Source organism: Equus asinus, chromosome 6 (assembly GCF_041296235.1).
Source record: "Equus asinus isolate D_3611 breed Donkey chromosome 6, EquAss-T2T_v2, whole genome shotgun sequence".
Lineage (NCBI taxonomy): Eukaryota > Metazoa > Chordata > Mammalia > Perissodactyla > Equidae > Equus > Equus asinus.
Genome location: NC_091795.1, coordinates 29,838,830 through 29,856,361, shown reverse-complemented (window position 1 = coordinate 29,856,361; position 17,532 = coordinate 29,838,830). Strand labels below are relative to the sequence as shown.

Below are 17,532 nucleotides of genomic sequence, written 5' to 3'. Positions count from 1 at the left end.
ACTTGGCCACCTTCTCTGTCTGCTGGCAACAACCACATCAACCACGGTACCACCACTTCAGGAAGAGCTGATGATTATCATGCACACACATGCTATGTGTCATGTGTCGTCTTCTCAATCAACCCTCAGGAGCCCCCCACCAGGAGGAATGCCTTATTCATATCCCCGTTTACACGAGAGGAAACTGAAACCCAGAGAAACTGAACATCTCCTTGGGTTTGTCCTCTCCATCTCTCGTACTGGCCCCTTGAGGGCAGGGTCTGTGTCACCTTCCTTCTCTGCTGGGTCCCCTGTGTTCCCAACAAGCTAAAGGCTGTATGTGATTCTAAAAATGTCCTAGGAGTCGTATCTTCTCAGCATGTTTCCTATAGAGCAGAGTTTCTCAAACTTGACTGATCATAAGATCCATCTAGGATGCTTGTTAATAATATAGATTCCCAGTTCCTTTCTGGAACATTCAATTCTTTTTTATTTTTATTTTTTGCTGAGGAAGATTAGCCCTAAGCTAACATCCATACCAATCTTCCTCCACTTTATATGTGGGGTGCCACCACGACATGGCTAATGAGTGGTGTAGGTCCACTCCTGAGATCCGAACCCACAAACCCGGGCTACCGAAGTGGAGCATGCAGAACTTAACCACTATGCCAGGGGGCAGGCCCCTGGAACATCCAATTCTTTAAAATCTCAGCAAAGGTCTGGGAATCTAAGACTTCTAACAAGTTCTCCAGTGAGTCTTATGATCACCAAATGGGGGAATGCCCCCCATTTGTTTGTTTTCTTAGGGCGGGTTTAGACAACCTTGGGCCTGTGACTTATGAGCTATTCTCATTGGAGATCAGTAGCTGAGATCTGGAAAATGTGGGGAGCCACTGTGTGCTGTGGCAGGACCTTGAAATAGGCACTCAGGTTCTGCCAGACAATGGGGCATTGAAACCTTCAAAATGGGAGTTTCCAGCAATTCTACTTCTAGGAATTCATCCCGAGGGAATTGCTATGGTTGTGCACAAAGCAATCCTGTGCCAAAGATGGAGAAAGGTTGTCCAAATCTGCCTGTGCAATTAGCAAGAAGCACAGTCCTGCAGGGCCAGCAGGGGTGAGACAAAGCCAGGAGGCGGCCTCCTTCCTTCCCCTTCTCCCTGACCTGTCCAGGCCACTGCCCGCACCCAGATGGCACAGATTCCATCCTCTGCCTGGGGCCCTTTCGCTCAGCCAGGCCCTGGCATTTGCCTATGCAAAACCCTGAACAGAGGAGGGAGTGGCTGAGATGAGTGTGGTATGGACTGGGAAACCCGCTCGGTTTGGGGTTTGCAGAGGAGTGGTGCCTGGAGCCTCCTGCTGACTTTGACCTGCTGACTCGGGTGCATAGGAGGTCCCCTTGGGTGAGGGAGGTTTCCCCCTGCCTTATGGTCCAAACGTGGAACAAAGGTCAGCTGGGGAGTGGAGGTCAAGGAGGAGACCCAGGTCCCTGACTTCAGGCCCAGACCGTATCTTTGTTTTTATTTGCCAGTTTGCCCCACTGTCCCAAATGCACTCCCTTTAAGCCACTCAACGACTTTTTGTAGCTTCTTCAGTGCCCTTTTGCCTCCAGGTCCCAGGATTCATCTCGTCTCCCTCTCTGAAGACTGTGGCCGACTCTAGCCATGGGGCTCTCTCCCCAGTGCCCCCAGCCCCATGGCCTCCAAAGCTGCAAGCCACAGCCTTCATTTCTTCAGTGAACGTCTTCAACAACCAGGACATCACCAAAGTAATAAACACAGGAAGTTATGGTGCCCTGGGAAGGTCTTACTTTCATGATTCTCGTCTGTGTCTCCTCCTTCCCTGGTTTAGAGTCAGACACCAGGCACTGGCCCCTCTTTTTACCCCAGTGCTTCTCAGAAGTCAAAGTTCCAGAATTCACTTGGGGAACAGAGCATCTGGCAGTCGTGGGCTTCTTAAGGAAGCCCACGATTACTGATGTGCCTAACTCCATCACAGGAAAGGAGGGTCAGGACCCAATTCTAGATGAGGTACAGGATTACCCAGTGGTTAGTGCACAGGCTCGGGTTGGGCAAACCTTCAGTTGAATCCCACCTCCAACACTCACTAATTGCATGACTTTGGGAAAGCCACTCAATTTCTCAGAGCCTCAGTGCTATGGACTGAATTGTGTCCCCCCAAATGTTGAAGCCCTAACCCCTAATGTGACTGTATGTGGAGACAGGACCTTTAGGGGTGTAATTGAGGTTAAATGAGGTCATAAGGGTGGGGCCCTGATTCAGTATGACTGCTGTCCTTATAAGGGATCAGAGAGCTCTCTCTCCAGAAACCTCTCTCCCCATGCATGCACAGAGGGAAGGGCATGCGAGGACACAGCAAGAAGCAGACTGTCTGCAAGCAGGGAACAGAGCTCTCCCCAGAAACCAACCCTGATGGCACCTTGATCTTGGACTTCTAGCCTCCAGAACTGTGAGGAAGTAAATTTCTGCTATATAAGCCACGAGTCTGTGGTATTCTGTGATGGCAGCCCAAGCTGAAGGATGCACTCAGTTCCCTCATCTGAAAAGCAGAGCTAAAACTAGTACTTGCATTATGAGGCCATTATGAGCATCCATTGAGGAAATGTATGCATAAAGCCTGCCTGGTTAGTTTTCCCACAGCATCTTCAGCACCTGGAACAGTGCCTGGCGTATAGTGGATGTTCAGTAAATACCTACTGAATGAATAAATACATCCATCAAGAAACGAAATACAGGGGCCGGTCCCGTGGCCGAGAGGTTAAGTTCGTGCACTCTGCTTTGGCGGCTCAGGGTTTTGCCGGTTCGGATCCTGGGCGTGGACATGGCACCGCTCATCAGGCCACAGTGAGGCGGTGTCCCACATGCCACAACTAGAAGGACCCACAACTGGAATGTACAGCTATGTACTGGGGGGATCTGGGGAGTAAAAAAGCAGAAAAAAAAAAAAAAGAAACGAAATACGAATGCATGTTTCTGAGCTTTTGTCTAACTTCCATCTCCTTGGTTATTGATCTCCACTCACCAGCAGACAGCAGGCATAAAGGGTTCAAGAAAAGTGTCTGCAAGGACAGCCTCCTGTTTTTAATTGGATCTGCCCAATAATGTCATGTCTTTGGTGAATCGGGAAAGGGCTTGGTCTGGCTGATTCAGAGGCGAGTTTGAGCCTCTGGGAGGAGGGGACATTGATAGGAGAGCTGAAGGAAGCCTTGAGCCTTGGTCCAGCTTTGCAGGCCTGGATGTGGAGGGAGAGCTCTTCCTCCTGTGGGGCAGAGGGGCTGGAGACTGCAGCTGTGGGAGGCAATGTGGGGGAAGCTGGGGGGAGTTGGGGCTGGGCCCTGGGAGTGGCATGGGTGAAGTCTGACTGGGGCTGGAGGCCACAGCAGGCCCACCTTCCTGGTGCGAGATGCAAATGATGGGAACAATAGGGCCCCTGTCCCCAGGCCATTTGTGGCAGAGCCTTTGCTCCAGGGAGCCATAGTTCCTTCACCTCAGCCATGGTGAGACTTAGTTCTGGGGCACCCCAGGTGCACAGACCCAGGACTCTGGGCAAGGAGAGGCCTCTCAGCTGCACTGACACCCCTTTACTCTCCTCCCTGACTCTTTCCAGGACAAGCTCAGTGGGAGCAAGCCCCGGTGAGTACGCAGGCTCCTCTCTTTCCTTCTGCCCTCCTCTCTAGTCTCTACCTCACTGCCCCTTTCCTGGGCACAGCCATCCTTGGAGCTGTGCTGGCTGTCCCTGGGCCCTCCCCACCCACCCAGTGAGACAATTCATGTACCTCCACCCTGCTGTGTGCACTAGGGCTCCCCCACTACTGCCTTCCTGGGATACCCACTCATCCAGCTGTGCACCCACGAGCCCCAGCTCTGACCCCAGACTCTTCCACCTGCTGCCCTGGTCCCAGGCTGCTGTCACACAACTCCAGGGGGCACCACTCACATTGTCATGGATGCGAATGTCCTGGAGTTGTACAGTGTCTGGCTGACACAAACTCAAGGACCCCTTGGGCAGAGTTAACTAGAGTCTAATTGCAGGTTGGGGCCACCCCTTCCACCCCCTAGAGGTGTAGGTAAGTGACACAGTGGGCAAGAGGGGCCCAGCAGAATGGGGTCTCTCGCAACTTGAGTCTCCCCTGAGTGGCTCTGGACACTTCCTGCCCGTCACAGTCCAGCACTGCTAAGTCACTGGGGCCTAGCTGTTCTACCTGTGTTGGTCAGAATTGGGGGTGCCTGGCGTGGGGAGTGCATGGGGTGGGTGACTGGCAGAGGTAGAACAGGCAGCTAGTTGGGAGGCCCCCTTGTTTCCAAAATGCCTACCTCACTGGCCCTGCTGCAGGGTTGGAAAGGCCTGTCATGAATAGTTCCTTTGAGTCGAATGAAGCTTTGAGGCCCACAGTAAAAGTGCAGATGGTTTATTACACTGGGGAGAAAGAGTAAGTCATTGTGTTAGAGAAGGGGTGGGATGGGAGGAAATGAGGCCAGTCTCATCAGTCTTCTGTCCAGACTCCCCAGCTTGGAGAAAGGATGCCCCCCACTCATGTCCTCTGCCTGGCCCAGGGACCTGGAGATGCAACGTAAGTCCAACTGCTGAGCCTGGGGTCGGGGGAGGGGGGAAGCAGTGGCTACCACTGGTCCTGTATCTCTTCCATCCTCCGTATGCTCAGCATCCCTTCTGGAAAGCCCAAGAAGAGGAGGAAGAGGAGGAGGATAAATATGAGTTGCCCCCCTGTGAGGCTCTGCCCCTCAGTCTGGCCCCTGCCCACCTTCCTGGCGTGGAAGAGGACTCTTTGTACTTGGGTGAGGGCTGGGAAGTTGAGGCTGGGAGGTTGGCTGGTCGGGCAGGACAGGAGGGTACCCACAAGGGAAGAGGGCGCAGGCCTTGCCTCTTCTCCCTTGGTCTGCACTGGGGCTGTGAGGGGAGGCCTCAGCTGGCAGTCGCTGAGGCCTCTTGGCTGGGCAGAGAGAGAGGGATGGAGGAAAGGAGGGAGGGAGGAGGGGAGAAAGGAAGAAGAGTGGGAAGGGGAGAGGAGCCTGGAGGGGCAGTGTAACCACGGCAACAGCAGTGAAAGCAGGAGGCCCAACACGGTCCCTGGGGCCTGGCATTCTCCCTCTGAGATCCCAGCACAGCTCCAAGCAAGGGTGGGGGTGCTGGGAGAGCCCTGGCTGCCGCTGGCATCCCACCCCCACGGCTCCCAACTTGGCCAGGTGGGGGCAGGGAAGCTGGCCGCCTCCAGTTGCCATGGAGACAGGGCAGTCGGGAAGCCTGTGAGTGGGGAGGAGAGGGAGGGAGGGAAGGAGGGAGAGGAAGCAGAGGCTAGGTGGGGGGGCAGGAGGAAAATGGAAACCTAGGTGGGAGGAACCCACGGACCCACAATGCTTGGGGTCTTTTCCAGATCACCCCCTGAGCCCATCCAAGTCACCACTACCGCAGCCTGAGCCCGAGATGGTGAACAGCCTCCCCATAAGTCCCCCCTCCCCCACCCGCCCATGCCAGGCTCCCATTCCCCAATGAGTAAATCTGAGAGGCATCTCATTTGCAAGATTCCCCCACATCTGCATTCAAGAGGCCCCTGAAAAATTAGATGCTCAGAAGCTGGAGCCCTGTTAACAGTCGCTCCTCCCACCTGCCTGGCCTGGTCCTTTCACCCTCTCCCCATCAGCATCACCCCAGGACTTGCCATTCTCGCCTGAGCTGGGGGGTCGGGGAGGGGACAGGCTCGGCTGCCCCTCCCTGGACCCTGGGGCCTGAGGACCCCTCCCTGCCTAGACAGTGAAGAAAACCCTCATTCAGTTGCCAATCGCTGCCAGCTCTCATTGACGCCATGACCCGGTTTATGGGCTTTGAAATGTACCACTTTCATCATATATTTTATTGGAATAAAAAGAAACACAGGAGAGATTCACCACAAGGAGAGAGCCACAGAATGGAGGCAAAGAGACGAGTCGCCTCCTTTGTACATTAACTCTGCATTGTAGTGTTTTTTAAGCTGCCCACATGTACATACCCCATCACGTCCCACTCCACCATCCTTGCCATCCAATGCCTCCACTCCCCCTCCACACCCCGGCCCCACGCCGGTCTCCCTCACTGCCGATTGTGCCCACAGCTGAAGGCAGCACTGAGCCTGCAGGAGGCCGTGAAGCAGGGCTGGCCCGTGGGGAGGAGAGGTAACACTGGGATGTCTTATCTCTTTCCCAGGGCCCCCCACTCCCCACCCTGAGAAAGGGAGTCCTGGCCCCCACGGGGTAGACCAAGCTGCCTTACATTGGGCTCTCTGCCTGGTCACTGCACTCGCCCAGCTCTTCCTCACTTTCGCCTGCCGGTCCCCCCAAGGCAGGGACTGAGGCCTAGAGACATGAAATGCTTTGCCTGAGGTAACAGAGAAGCAGAGTCCCCAACCCCAGGGCCCGTCCTGCTCCTGCTGGGCTCTCTGGGTCAGGGGAGGGACACCCCAGGATGAAGAGGTCTGAAAGGCAGCCTACTCTGCCTGGAAGACCCTCCCTACTGAGACACATTTGAGTGTCATCCCTCATCCATGGGGCCCTTTGGCCACCAGTCTCTGATTCCATCCATGTCCTTATTGCCACCACTGTCCAGAGACTTTCCCCTATGGTAAGTGCCAGGGGGCCTGCGACCTTGGAACCCTGGGATGTTGGGACAGGGAGGGACCTCAGCCAGCACGTTTTCTGTCTGAAAGTGGCCCCAGGAGGGGCAGCCTCCTCTTGCCCAAGGTCAAACAGCTGACCTGAGGCACATTCATTTTTACTGTGCTCAGTGGCTGGTAAAACTTCGTGACCTTGAGGGCAGTTTTGATTTTGGGAACAGCCCAAGGTCATTTGGAGCCAAGCCTGGCAAATCAGTTGGGAGGTCAAGCCAGGCAACATCACGGGGGTTGTGAAGAAAGGCGATCGGGGGTGAGGTGGCTTCCTCCTGGGGCTTCAAAGGTGGCTCTGAGGGTCTCCTCAGGTAAGTCCCGAGGATACTCCACTCTTCCCGCCTAAGTTTCACTGAATTCCTTTCTCCCTGCACTCATGGCTGGTGCTTCTCTCCTTTGCCTTCCAGAGCTGGGCGCACCGGCCAGAGTGGTGAGTGGCCCCTCAATTCCCACCTCAGACTCTAGGGTTCTGGCTAGGAGGCTGGCAGGGTTGGGGTGGGGCCGCCAAGGGGGGCCAGAAAATATTTCTGAAACCAGGGAAAAAGGCACAGAGCAGAGTCCCTCCTCGTGTGCCACAGGCTCCTGGCAGGGGGTGAGACAGCTGTCCTGAGGGTGCTGCCCAGGGCTACAGGGGAGGGCCCTGCCGGGATCTCCTCTTGGATGCCCACATTCTCTGAGAGCTGGGGCCTATGGGCACCTCTGAAGGGGAAGGTACTGATGGGGTGCTCCCTTCCAGGCAAAGGGGCAATTTTAATCATTCCAGAAAGGGGCTCCCAGAAAGAGGTCCACCTTGTGAGGGGGGAGTGAGGTGCCAATAGCCCCCTAGGTGATGGCTCCGCTCTCCCTCCCACTCACTGGTCAAACCCTTGCTCCCTTACACCCCTCCTTACCTTAGGTGCCAGGCCCTCCAAAGAAACCTGATGAGGACGTCTACCTGGAGTGTGAGCCCGATGCAGGTGAACGCCTCCCTCTGCCCCGGATCCATGCTGCCCTGAGGCCCACAGCTGCCCCAACGCCACATATTCTCCTGGCTCCATCTTCCTCCTTTGTCTTCTCTCGCCACCCCCACCAACACACATGTGCCTTCAGACCCCGCATGGACACCCATGCTTCCGCCTTTGGTCCAGGTTGACCCCCACTGAGCCTACAAGGGACAAGGGCTGTGTGGGTCTTCCCAGCTGTGTGGCCAGAAAGCACTGCCCCTGGTCTGAAGGACTCCCAGACAGCCTAGGCTGCAGAGAAGCGCGGGCCCTACAGCTGTCCTCAGCCCCTCCCTGGCCGGCATGGATTTCCTTGCCTGGTTCCCAGCCCAGCCCAGCCTGCCCTCTCTGTTTTAGTCTCAGCCTTGACTCAGACTCTGAGCTCCCAAGTCCTGACGCCCCCAGTCCCTCTACCTAGGACATCAGTGGTGCCCAGGTGAGTACCCCACCAGTTGTGTACGTGTTTGTGTGTGTGTGAGAGAGAAATGGCTAACTCAGGCTTCCCCAGCCCTGGCTCAGCATCACCGGGTTCCCTGGGTTCTTTCTCTTGAAGGAGGTAAAGACCCTGAGCTCTGTTCCCCAATTTGCTCCCCATAGGCCCACTCCAGCCCCCCAGGAAGCTCGGAATGTAAGAGACTGGTGGTCAAGGGAGAAGGGAGCTGGGAGGGGAGGGTGGGGTTCAGGGGGGCAGGCCTGTAGGGCCAAGTTTCTCCTGACCAGACCTCCTTTGTCCCAGGGAGCAGCGAATGCCGCCTCTAAAGGTGAGTACAGGCAACTTCAGCATGAACCACGGCAGTCTTGCCAGTGCCCCCCCACCCCACCCCCCAGCCACCGCCGCAGCCCTGCAAGTCCCCCTCCTAGCCTCTCTTGCCCCACTTTGCTGAGGGGTCCCTGCAGCTCTGACTCCAGCAGGCCTGAGGGGACCCCGGTGGGCATTTTCCAGGCTCTGCAGCAAAGCAGGAAACTCCCAGCCTGTACCTGGAGATCATCCCTCATTCGGAGGTCACGTGTGGCCTAGCTGGTGGGTCCTCTTGGAGCCCAAGACCTGGAGAGGAGGGGTGAAGCACTGGGTGCCCTGCTTTGGGCTTCAGGCCTAGGCACACCCCCGTGCAACCTCCCCCACCCCTGCAGCTGGGCCCCAAGCCTCCTTTGCTTAATCCCCTCCTGGCCCCAGCTCTGTAATCCGCTTCTTCCAGCAGGAAGGAGAGCCTCTCTTTCCTCTGTAGCCCCCACCTGGAGCACCTCAGCTGCTGAGGTGAGGAGGGCTGGGAGAGGACTGGGGGACGAGGCCTTCTGGGAACCCTCTTAGGCTGGTGTCCACCCCTGCAAGGGACACGTGGTGAACGTGTGTGTGCCACCCCGTGCTGGGCACAGGCATGGACACATCTTCGCTCTGCTTGCACAGACTCAGTCTGGGGAAGGCGGACATGAACACAGATCACTGCAACCGGGGTTGTGTGCTCCCAGCCCCCCGCCATGCCCTGGCACATCTCCGAGCAGCTGTGGGGTATTCCAGGACGGCAGCCTGCTGGGTCAGCCTTGGTACTCGGGGAACTGTGACCGTCATGCTGTTGAGAGTGCCCTGCTCCGATTCCAAAAGGTGGGCAACCACAGACCCCCTGGGCCTTCTCAGAAACCCCTTCTGCTCCTGGGCTGTGGCTGGCAGAGCAGGCGGGGGCAGGAGGGCAAGGAGGGGGTCTGGCATCATGGGTCAGGGCTGCAGGTGGACAGCTGGAAGATGAAGCTGACGGATGGGGTCTCCTCCACAGGACGGGGCCTACACCGTGCGCCCCAGCTCAGGGCCTCATGGCTCCCAGCCCTTCACCCTGGCAGTGCTTCTCCACGGTCGGGTCTTCAACATTCCCATCCGGCAGCTGGATGGTGGGCGCCACTATGCCCTGGGCCGGGAGGGCAAGAACCACGAGGAGGTGCGTGCTGGAGGAGATACCTGGCCCCAGTCAGGAGCATGTGCCTGGGGAAAACCCACATTTATATTTTTCTGGAGTGGGTGGAAATGACAGTGGCCAGTGACCTGAATTCTTTCCCAGAGGTCCGCCTTCCTCTGGGGGAGGCACCTCCTCCTGCACAGCTCAGTCTGCACAGGGCCCAGGTTGGGGCATTCGTACCTATAGTGAACCCAGCTAGGAGGAGGGCAGGGCCCAGGTAGTCCAGACTCCTGTCTGTGCCAAGGACTCAACTTTGTACCCAGCATTTGCTGGGCTGCCAACTAGAGACAGTGACCCAGCACTTGGTTCCCCATGTTGGAGGACTGCGGCAGACACGTCCCCACAGTTCTTTCCATCCAGCCTTGGAAATATGAGTCTGGCCAATAACATGCCCACGGGTGCAGTCACAGGAAAGCTACCTGAGGCCTGGAACTGGGCAGCAGAATGGCAGTGGAGCTTCGTGGGGCAAACAGGAAGGGAAATATTTAGGAAAATGTCAACGAGCCCCCTCGTTGAGCCCACAGTTCCCTCAGGAAGCTTCTCCGGGCACGAGGCTCAAGGGACTCACTGACGCCCTGCCTCCCTGTCCAGCTCTTCTCCTCTGTGGCCGCCATTATCCAGCACTACATGCAGCAGCCCCTGCCCCTCGTGGACAGACACAGCGGCAGCCGGCAGCTCACCTGCCTACTCTTCCCCACCAAGCCCTGACACCACAGCGGAAGTACACACCCACCTCTGGCCCCATAGTTTGCTCCTTGCCCCGTTTACCTTGGGCTGTCTCCCAGGTCTCCACCCCTCCAGGCCCTCCCTGTCCCTTGCCCCAGTCCCTGCAGGCCCTGATGAGAGGCATCGGGAAAGGTTGCCCAGAAACAGAAAGGGCCTCGGAGATCCCACCCCATGTTCACCCCGAGCCTGGCAGTGCCACTCGCTGCTGCATCTCCAAGGCTGGGGAGCAGGGGTCAGGCAGGGCCCCCATTCCCAGCCCCCAGGAATGGCTGTGTCTGCCCATTTACTAGGGCCTCCCAAGCTGCTCTGGATGAAGTCCTCTTCCGGGAAGCTGAGCCTCAGGGGAACAGCACAGGCACTGCTTGGACACAAAGAGAATCCTCTCACATCCTCTTGGTAGCATAACACACAGCTAGCATCTGGGAAGGACTTGGTCGCCCTGCACAAAGTTCGCTTTCAATAAATATTTGTTGACTGAATTCTTGAATCTGCTGAGCAAAGCAGAAATGGCCTCCATGAGGCTCCAAGGCGCTCAAGTGTCTCAGGTCACAGACTGGGCCTGGGAGTGATGGAGCCGTGGTGGCCAGGCCAGGCCAGGCCAGGAAGGGCCAGCCCCATTTCTGCCCAGTGACTGGGTTTTTTGCCCTTAGATGGTGGAGGTCAGCCCCGGGGGGGCCGGTTTTTGTTTTGTTTTGTTTTGTTTTGTTTGGGAGGGTGGGGGGGGGGGGTCGGAGAGGCTCAGGCTGTCTCTGCCATCCCATTAAATGATGACAATGGAACGAAGGATTTGTCACCCCCCGTTTACCGTCCAGTGCTCCACCAGTGAGGCAGAGCCTGAGTTTGCTCACTTGGTGTCGTCTAGCGTACACGAGACAGGCAGACCCCGGGAAACAACTAGGTATTGGCCGCGCCAGTGCGAGGATCAGAAGCTGTGGAAGCCTCAACAGGAGAGGACGAGAGGCCACCGGAGCAGCGCTGCCTGACAGGGCGTGGCCCAGGAGGCCCAGCCGAGGCGGGCGGGTCCTAGATCGACCGGCGGCCTGCGGCCTGCGGGGGGGCGGGGCCAGGCCGAGGGGCGGGGGCGTCCCCGGGCCCTGGCGCGGCGCCTGGAGCTCCTGCTGGTGGAAGCGCCATGTGACCGTGACTCTGCACAAGCCGGGAACGCCGAGAAACAAAGGGCGGCTCAGCGGCCACCGGGCGCTCAGGCTGGCACGGAGGGCCCGGCCCCAACCCCAACCGGGGCCCCGCGCTCTTGTCCCTACGGACCCTCGGTGCCCAGGGCGGGCAGGGAGGCGCCGGATCCTGCTGAGGCCCGGGGCGGGAAGCGCGGCCTCCCAGGGAGCTGGGGAGGGAGGGCAGGCCTGAGGACGCTGAAATGCAAGTGCGAGGCGGGGTGGGCGATGTCGGGTCCGGGCTGGGCCGTGGAGTGTTGCAGGTTCCCTCCTCACGGCTGGCTCTGGCAAATGACCCTCTCTGAACCTCTGTTTCTGTAATAGAGGTGAAGATAATCGTCCCCACGCAATTATCCTAGGGTTAGGAGGCTTAAGGGAGGCGTCCCATGTAGAGCGGTGAGGACAGCACAGGGTTGTCGGGCCGCATTCTAGCTCCTCTCCCACATAAACATGCACAGGATTTCGGGTCACTGAGCTGCCACTTTCCAGTCACAGCAGGGATGTAGTTCCGGCCAGAGCACCAGGAAGAGGAGCAGGATGGGGCAGCTGGCACAGGGCGGAGCGAGGGTGGGCACCGCTGCGTATATGGAGAGGGGATTAGCACTGGGGCTCTAGCAGAAGCAGGGAGATAGGAAATCCCAAGACAGCCTGGTTATCCGGCCCTGGCTCTCTCCCGGCCCTGGATGGGAGTGGCTTGTCTCCTAGTCACTTTCCCCAGCCCAGGGGGAACAAAGGGGCTGGAGAGGGTGGGGGCCCACCTTGGAGTGGGCCTCAGGGTACAATGAGACTCCTGCCTCCGCACCAGATTTGCAGGTTTGACTTCTCCTGAGGAAGCCTCCACCCTATGGCCACAAGGCCCTAGGGCCTGTATTTACAGAGTTCTGAATTTACCTGGCCCTAAAACCATGTGGCCTGTGCATGCATAATAGAGGCCACAGCACAGAGCTCTTGAGGTAGTGGCCCAGTGGGGACTCTGGGCTTGGTCCCAGCTGGGGGACTGACTTTAAGGATCTAGCCTCCGTTCCTTCCCTGCCTGGGGAAAAAGAGAAGAGGAGCAGTCCAGGCACTGGCGACAGCCTGTAATAAGAGGCCCTGAGTGCCAACAAGAGCGTGGTTGGAGAGTGACTCAGCCTCGTTGGTGCCTCCTCAGCATGCAGGTCTGTGTTCAGATGTCCCCTTTTCCAGGAAACCTGCTCTCTCCCCCAGCCCAGCCTCCTCAGTCACTTAGGACACCACCTAGCGATTGCCTTTCCACCCTCAGGACAGGACCAACTGCTGCTACTGCCCACTATTGTGTATCCAGGACCTGGAATACGGTAGGTGCCAAGTATTTGTTGAAAGAGTCATTGAATAGGTTGAGTTCGCCCTGGATTCCTCTAAAGCTGATAACAGTCCTTGATCAGGGCTTCCTTTGTAAGAGAACAGTCCAACCCAGTGCTGTCCAATAGAACTTTCTGTGATGATAGGAACGTTCTTTTTTTTCTTCTTCTTTTTTTTAGGAAGATTAGCCCTAGCTAATCACCAACTGGGGGATCAAGTGCTGGAGAAATGCCATTTGGTGAAGAAGCCCATGGATTGCCAAGAGTGGTTTGCCTGTCTCCAATGGCCCGGAAGGACCTATAGGGTGAAGTGTGAGGTGGGGAAGGGCGTGAATGTCGTGGCTACCCCCAGACAAGACCCCACCCGCCGGGGCTCTGAGTGTGCTCGATGCAACCGTCCAGCAAGCTTTCTGCTTTGGTTTCTAAAGAGTTAGGCTGACGCCACAAAAACATGGGCTCTGGAGTCCCAAGGACCCAGGTTTGAATCTGGCTCCGTCACTCACTACCTGTGTGGCCCTAACCGTGGTCTCCTTACTTTTAAAATGGAGCTAATGATACCTGCTTCTTAGAGTTGTGAGAATGAGAAATTGTATATGTACGTGACATATACTTAGCCTAACACAGGGCCTGGCATATAGTAGAGCCGAATGATTGGTTCCTAATGACAGTCCTGACTGTGGAGAGGCCGAGCCTGGTGCTGGCCCTCCCTGCAGGCTCCATTCTCAGGGGCCCCCTCTGATCTGGGCTTCCCCAGCACCCCTCTGCCACGTGACCTTCAGGCATTGTAGGGACCGTCGTTATTTTCTCTGCCCACCTGGGTTTCCCATCCCCCTCCTCCTGGTAACACAGCCCACTTTCCCCACCATGGGACCAGGTGTGTGAACTAGGTCTGGCTGGGACCACAACAGGCCCACTCAGAGCCTTCTCTGAGATGGATATGTTGATGTGGAGAGAGAGAAGCCCTCTTTTCAAGCCTTTTCAAATCTTTGCAAATGGCCACGTGCCCCACCACGGCGACAGAGCCTGCGTACAGAGGTCAGGCAAAGACAAGGAGAAAAACCGTCCTGGCTTTCCCCATACTGCCTTTCTCAGCTGCGTGAGCTAGAAATTTCCTTTTTGGTGTAAGCTAGTGGCAATATGACTTCTGATATTTGTAAAGAAGACTCCTGCTTGGTACAGGCACTTGTGTCCTTGGAATTTGGGGACATGAGGAATTTGAAGTACAGAGCAGTTAGTGGTAGAACCAGAATTCAGGCTTGTTTGGCTGGCTGTCTATTCACCATAAACTATACCACACCTTCCACACATCATTCACAAGTTCTTTATCGAGTGCATGCTATGTGCCAGACGCCAAACTCACCTCCCACTCCTCCTTCCACAGCTACTGAAGTCCCCATGCCCTCATTCACTCCCAGTCTTTAAGGACCCTAAGTCAGGAGACATAAAAAACTGCCCTTCTCCACCAGGATAGGGCCCAGCACACTCACTGTCTTCCCAGAATCAGTACTCCAAGAATCCTCCTCAAATACGAAGGATGTGAGAGGAGCCAGCCGCTACCTGCCTACCGCAGTCTGCTCAGCGTGGAGTAAGTCCAGCCCCGGCCCCTGGAGGAGTTCCTGCCTGTGTCCCACTCTGAGTGACTGTGATCCTGTGGCCCTTGTTGCTGCAGTGACCATTTATGGGGATACTGAGGTCATCTTCAAAGTGCTTTTGATCTAAATTCTCCCAGATGTACCCTTTCTTTACCTTGCAAATCTGGTTGAGGAGAGAGAGGGCGTTGGGAGCAGAAGGACTTCGGGACAGTGATTTCCAAATCTGGTCCTCAGAATACCGATGGACCATGATGATGACGTCACCAGTCGGTGACAAAAAAGGAGAAAAGCACAAACTGTGGACTGAGCTTTTCCTGAAGCAAAATTATTTCATTTAAAGGACCATCCTTTAAAGGGAAATCAAGTTCTTCCTCCTTTTTTGGTATTAAACTATACTTTCTTTCAGGTCACTTGATTTTGCTGGGCCTCACCTATAAAATGGGGTGAGAGGGGCAGGGGGTTGGCCTAGATAACTTACAAGGGCTTTTCAACTCCAGTATTCCAAGATCCTTGGGGCTCTGGGGCCAGTATCCCCGCCCGGGATTGTGTCTCTCACACACTCTACCTCCCCGGCATATACGCACCCGACCCTCCCTGCTCAGCCACATAACGTTTGCCCTCTCCGCTGAGCTCGCCTATGTGCTCCCTGGGGAGAGGCGCCCCCTCCACAGTGGACTCTGGATTAAACGATAACCCAGGAGATACAGTTTAGAAAAGGCAGGCGTGGGTTTCGAATAGCTGAATGTTTGTCCCCAGATAATGAGTGGATCAAGCTCAGCCTCCATGCGGGCCTGAAAGTTAGAAGGACAGAAAGTCATAGACCAGGAGCAAAACCCAGAGAACAAATATCCAGGGGGGGCTGGGTCGGGGGAGAGCCTGGAAAGAGATGGAAGTTCTGGCTGAAGAAGGATATCCTGGACTCCTACAACACCTGGGCTGGGGAGGCCCAGGCCATCTGGTCCTGTCTTTTCATGTCATAGATAAGGACATGAAGGCTCAGGGAGGCAGAGGGGTCTGTGACTGGGGGATGGGGTATACATTTTTTTTTTTAAGATTTTATTTTTCTTTTTCTCCCCGAAGCCCCCCAGTACGTAGTTGTGTATTTTTCGTAGTGGGTCCTTTCAATTGTGGCATGTGGGATGCCGCTTCAGCATGGCTTGACGAGTGGTGCCATGTCCGCCCCCAGGATTCAAACCGGCAAAACCCTGGGCCCCCCAAGCAGAGCGTTCGAAGTTAACCACTCGGCCACAGGGCCAGCCCCTGGGGTATACATCTTTTTCACTAGCACCCTGGAAAGGGTCTAGCCTGGAGGTGGAAAGGGATTAAGGGAGAGAGACTTGGAAACTGAGTCCAGGAGAGGCCAGAGCACTAAGTGAGGGCTGCCCCAGCCCCCTCATGAACCTTGTAGCCCTTCTGCCCAGCCTGCTTGCTCTGCTCTGGCCCCTTCTCCGGTCGCCTTTCCTTTGCCCTCAGCTCAGCTCTCAGGACATCAGAGACAGCCGACCTGATGGGATTGGAGCAGGAAGCTGGCAAGAGAGCCAGAGAGGGAGGAGGGTTGGGGGGGTGCCCTGCTGAGCACCCGTCAACTCCACATGCCCTTGTTGAGAAGCTCCAGGAAGAGGGGAGAGGAAGGGGAGCTGTCATTGTACGAACACGTAGACCAGACTCCTCTCCCCCACGCACACACTTCTGCGCTCCAAGCGGATCCAGGGACCGGGGAGGTGCAGGCGGCTCTCACGGATTCTCTTAATCCTAAACACGGGGGCTGGGCCCTGTGGAGAACGGCAGGGTCAGGAGGCCCTCTGTGAACCTCCTGTCACCTTCAACGCTGAGACAAATCGTTAATAAATCAAGCATGAGGTGAAAGGCCACATCAGAAGTCTCCCTAATACACTTGCTGCCCGCGCCTGTAGCTGCAGCTGTTGGTGGAAGGTCGTTTTTATTTATTTATTTATTATTATTATTTTTTAAGATTTTATTTTTTTCCTTTTTCTCCCCAAAGACCCCCGGTACATAGTTGCATATTCTTCGTTGTGGGTCCTTCTAGTTGTGGCGTGTGGGACGCTGCCTCAGCGTGGTTTGATGAGCAGTGCCATGTCTGCGCCCAGGATTCGAACCAACGAAACACTGGGCCGCCTGCAGCGGAACGTGCGAACTTAACCACTCGGCCACGGGGCCAGCCCCATGGAAGGTCATTTTTAAAGCAATGATGTCAGGGGCCAGAGAGAAACCCAGCCCAAAGTCCCCAAATCTACCTGGTAGATGCCACCAACTTCAGGAAGGCTTCCGGCAAGGAGACCTTGGGCAGGCTGGGTGATGCCCCAGTGCCCTCGGCTGTGCCTGCCCTTGATCACCAGGCTGTTCACTGCCTGGGGAGCTGGGAGCTGGGGCACCTGGATGGTCTGGAAATGGAGGGCCTGCGGAGCCCTATGCTTGCCTGCTCCTCCCTGTCACCCTGTCCCTGAGAGCAAGAGGCAAGGCCAGGAGGCTCCTGGGAGCCTAATTCCCAGGGACTGGCAGCCAGCTCTGTAGCTGATGCAAGGCCAGGGACGGCTGAGCTCAGTCTGTCTCTGGCACGTGGAGCTTCTTGCATCCTAGAAAACATACCCATTCATTCCTGTCTGCTTCAGCCCTCCTAGGTCTCTGGCTCTATTCTTCTGGAAGCAGAGCAGGGCCGCGTAAGGCTCTGGGAGCAAGCCTTGCTTGGTGCTAGGGCAGCACTGAGCATTTTGGAGTCAACCCCACTCCGCTGCACAGGCAGCCTTTGAACAGTACTAGGACTCGGAGCCCTGCCTCCAGTGGCCCTGTCCAGTGGAAATGGAGCACCTGGGTACCCCTTGGCCCTCAGGCTCTATCCATGCCAGCCCACTTCTCCTTCGGGGAGAGGTCAGACAGCCCTGGGAAGTCTCTTATCCCATTAGAAGGATGGACTTTCTTCCACCTGCCTTCACCTCTTAGTCTTGATGCCCACACCCCAGGTAGGAATGCCAGGGCCCTACCACCCTCTCAAGGACCCTCGAGGCATCATCAGCTCAGGATGAGGATTCATTCGGCAGCTATTTACTAAGAGCTCGGTAATAATCACATAACATGTAATAGCACAACGCGGATAACGTGTGTGCCTCAAAATGCTTTCATGATTAAT

The 17,532-nt window shown here is 56.3% G+C and overlaps 1 protein-coding gene and 1 long non-coding RNA gene across 21 annotated transcripts; both read left to right on the top strand.

The window, feature by feature from the left end:
* The first annotated feature begins 3,355 nt into the window (after positions 1 to 3,355).
* SH2D6 (SH2 domain containing 6) lies at positions 3,356 to 10,783 on the top strand. 20 transcript variants are annotated; one of them, XM_070511852.1, is made up of 17 exons: positions 3,458 to 3,496; positions 3,607 to 3,632; positions 4,032 to 4,066; positions 4,500 to 4,570; positions 4,661 to 4,793; positions 5,390 to 5,442; positions 6,104 to 6,164; positions 7,060 to 7,082; positions 7,548 to 7,608; positions 7,990 to 8,068; positions 8,230 to 8,260; positions 8,369 to 8,393; positions 8,576 to 8,653; positions 8,829 to 8,887; positions 9,038 to 9,232; positions 9,402 to 9,560; positions 10,170 to 10,783. In XM_070511852.1, the coding sequence occupies exons 1-17, from the start codon at positions 3,494 to 3,496 to the stop codon at positions 10,284 to 10,286; spliced, it is 1,209 nt and encodes a 402-aa protein (XP_070367953.1). In that variant the 5' UTR covers positions 3,458 to 3,493; the 3' UTR covers positions 10,287 to 10,783. The 20 variants fall into 20 exon arrangements, with proteins under 20 accessions (XP_070367951.1, XP_070367958.1, XP_070367965.1 ...); XM_070511850.1 differs by lacking the exon at positions 4,032 to 4,066 and having other exon boundaries at positions 3,356 to 3,632; positions 10,170 to 10,299; positions 10,595 to 10,783; XM_070511859.1 differs by lacking the exon at positions 8,576 to 8,653 and having other exon boundaries at positions 3,467 to 3,496; positions 8,832 to 8,887.
* A 593-nt stretch (positions 10,784 to 11,376) lies between these two features.
* Positions 11,377 to 14,792, top strand: LOC123286679 (uncharacterized). Its single transcript, XR_011503901.1, has 4 exons — positions 11,377 to 12,633; positions 12,738 to 12,792; positions 12,976 to 13,112; positions 14,294 to 14,792. It is a non-coding gene; the product is annotated as an uncharacterized lncRNA (long non-coding RNA).
* Positions 14,793 to 17,532: the final 2,740 nt, after the last annotated feature.

What these genes read in the sequence shown, in the direction of transcription:
- SH2D6 (XM_070511850.1), top strand. Translation starts at nt 3,494, where the DNA reads ATGGTGAGACTTAGTTCTGGGGCACCCCAGGTGCACAGACCCAGGACT. An exon ending in AGAGGACTCTTTGTACTTGG is followed by an intron (nt 4,794 to 5,389) that starts GTGAGGGCTGGG and finishes GGTCTTTTCCAG; the next exon opens with ATCACCCCCTGAGCCCATCC. An exon ending in TGGGCGCACCGGCCAGAGTG is followed by an intron (nt 7,083 to 7,547) that starts GTGAGTGGCCCC and finishes TCCTTACCTTAG; the next exon opens with GTGCCAGGCCCTCCAAAGAA.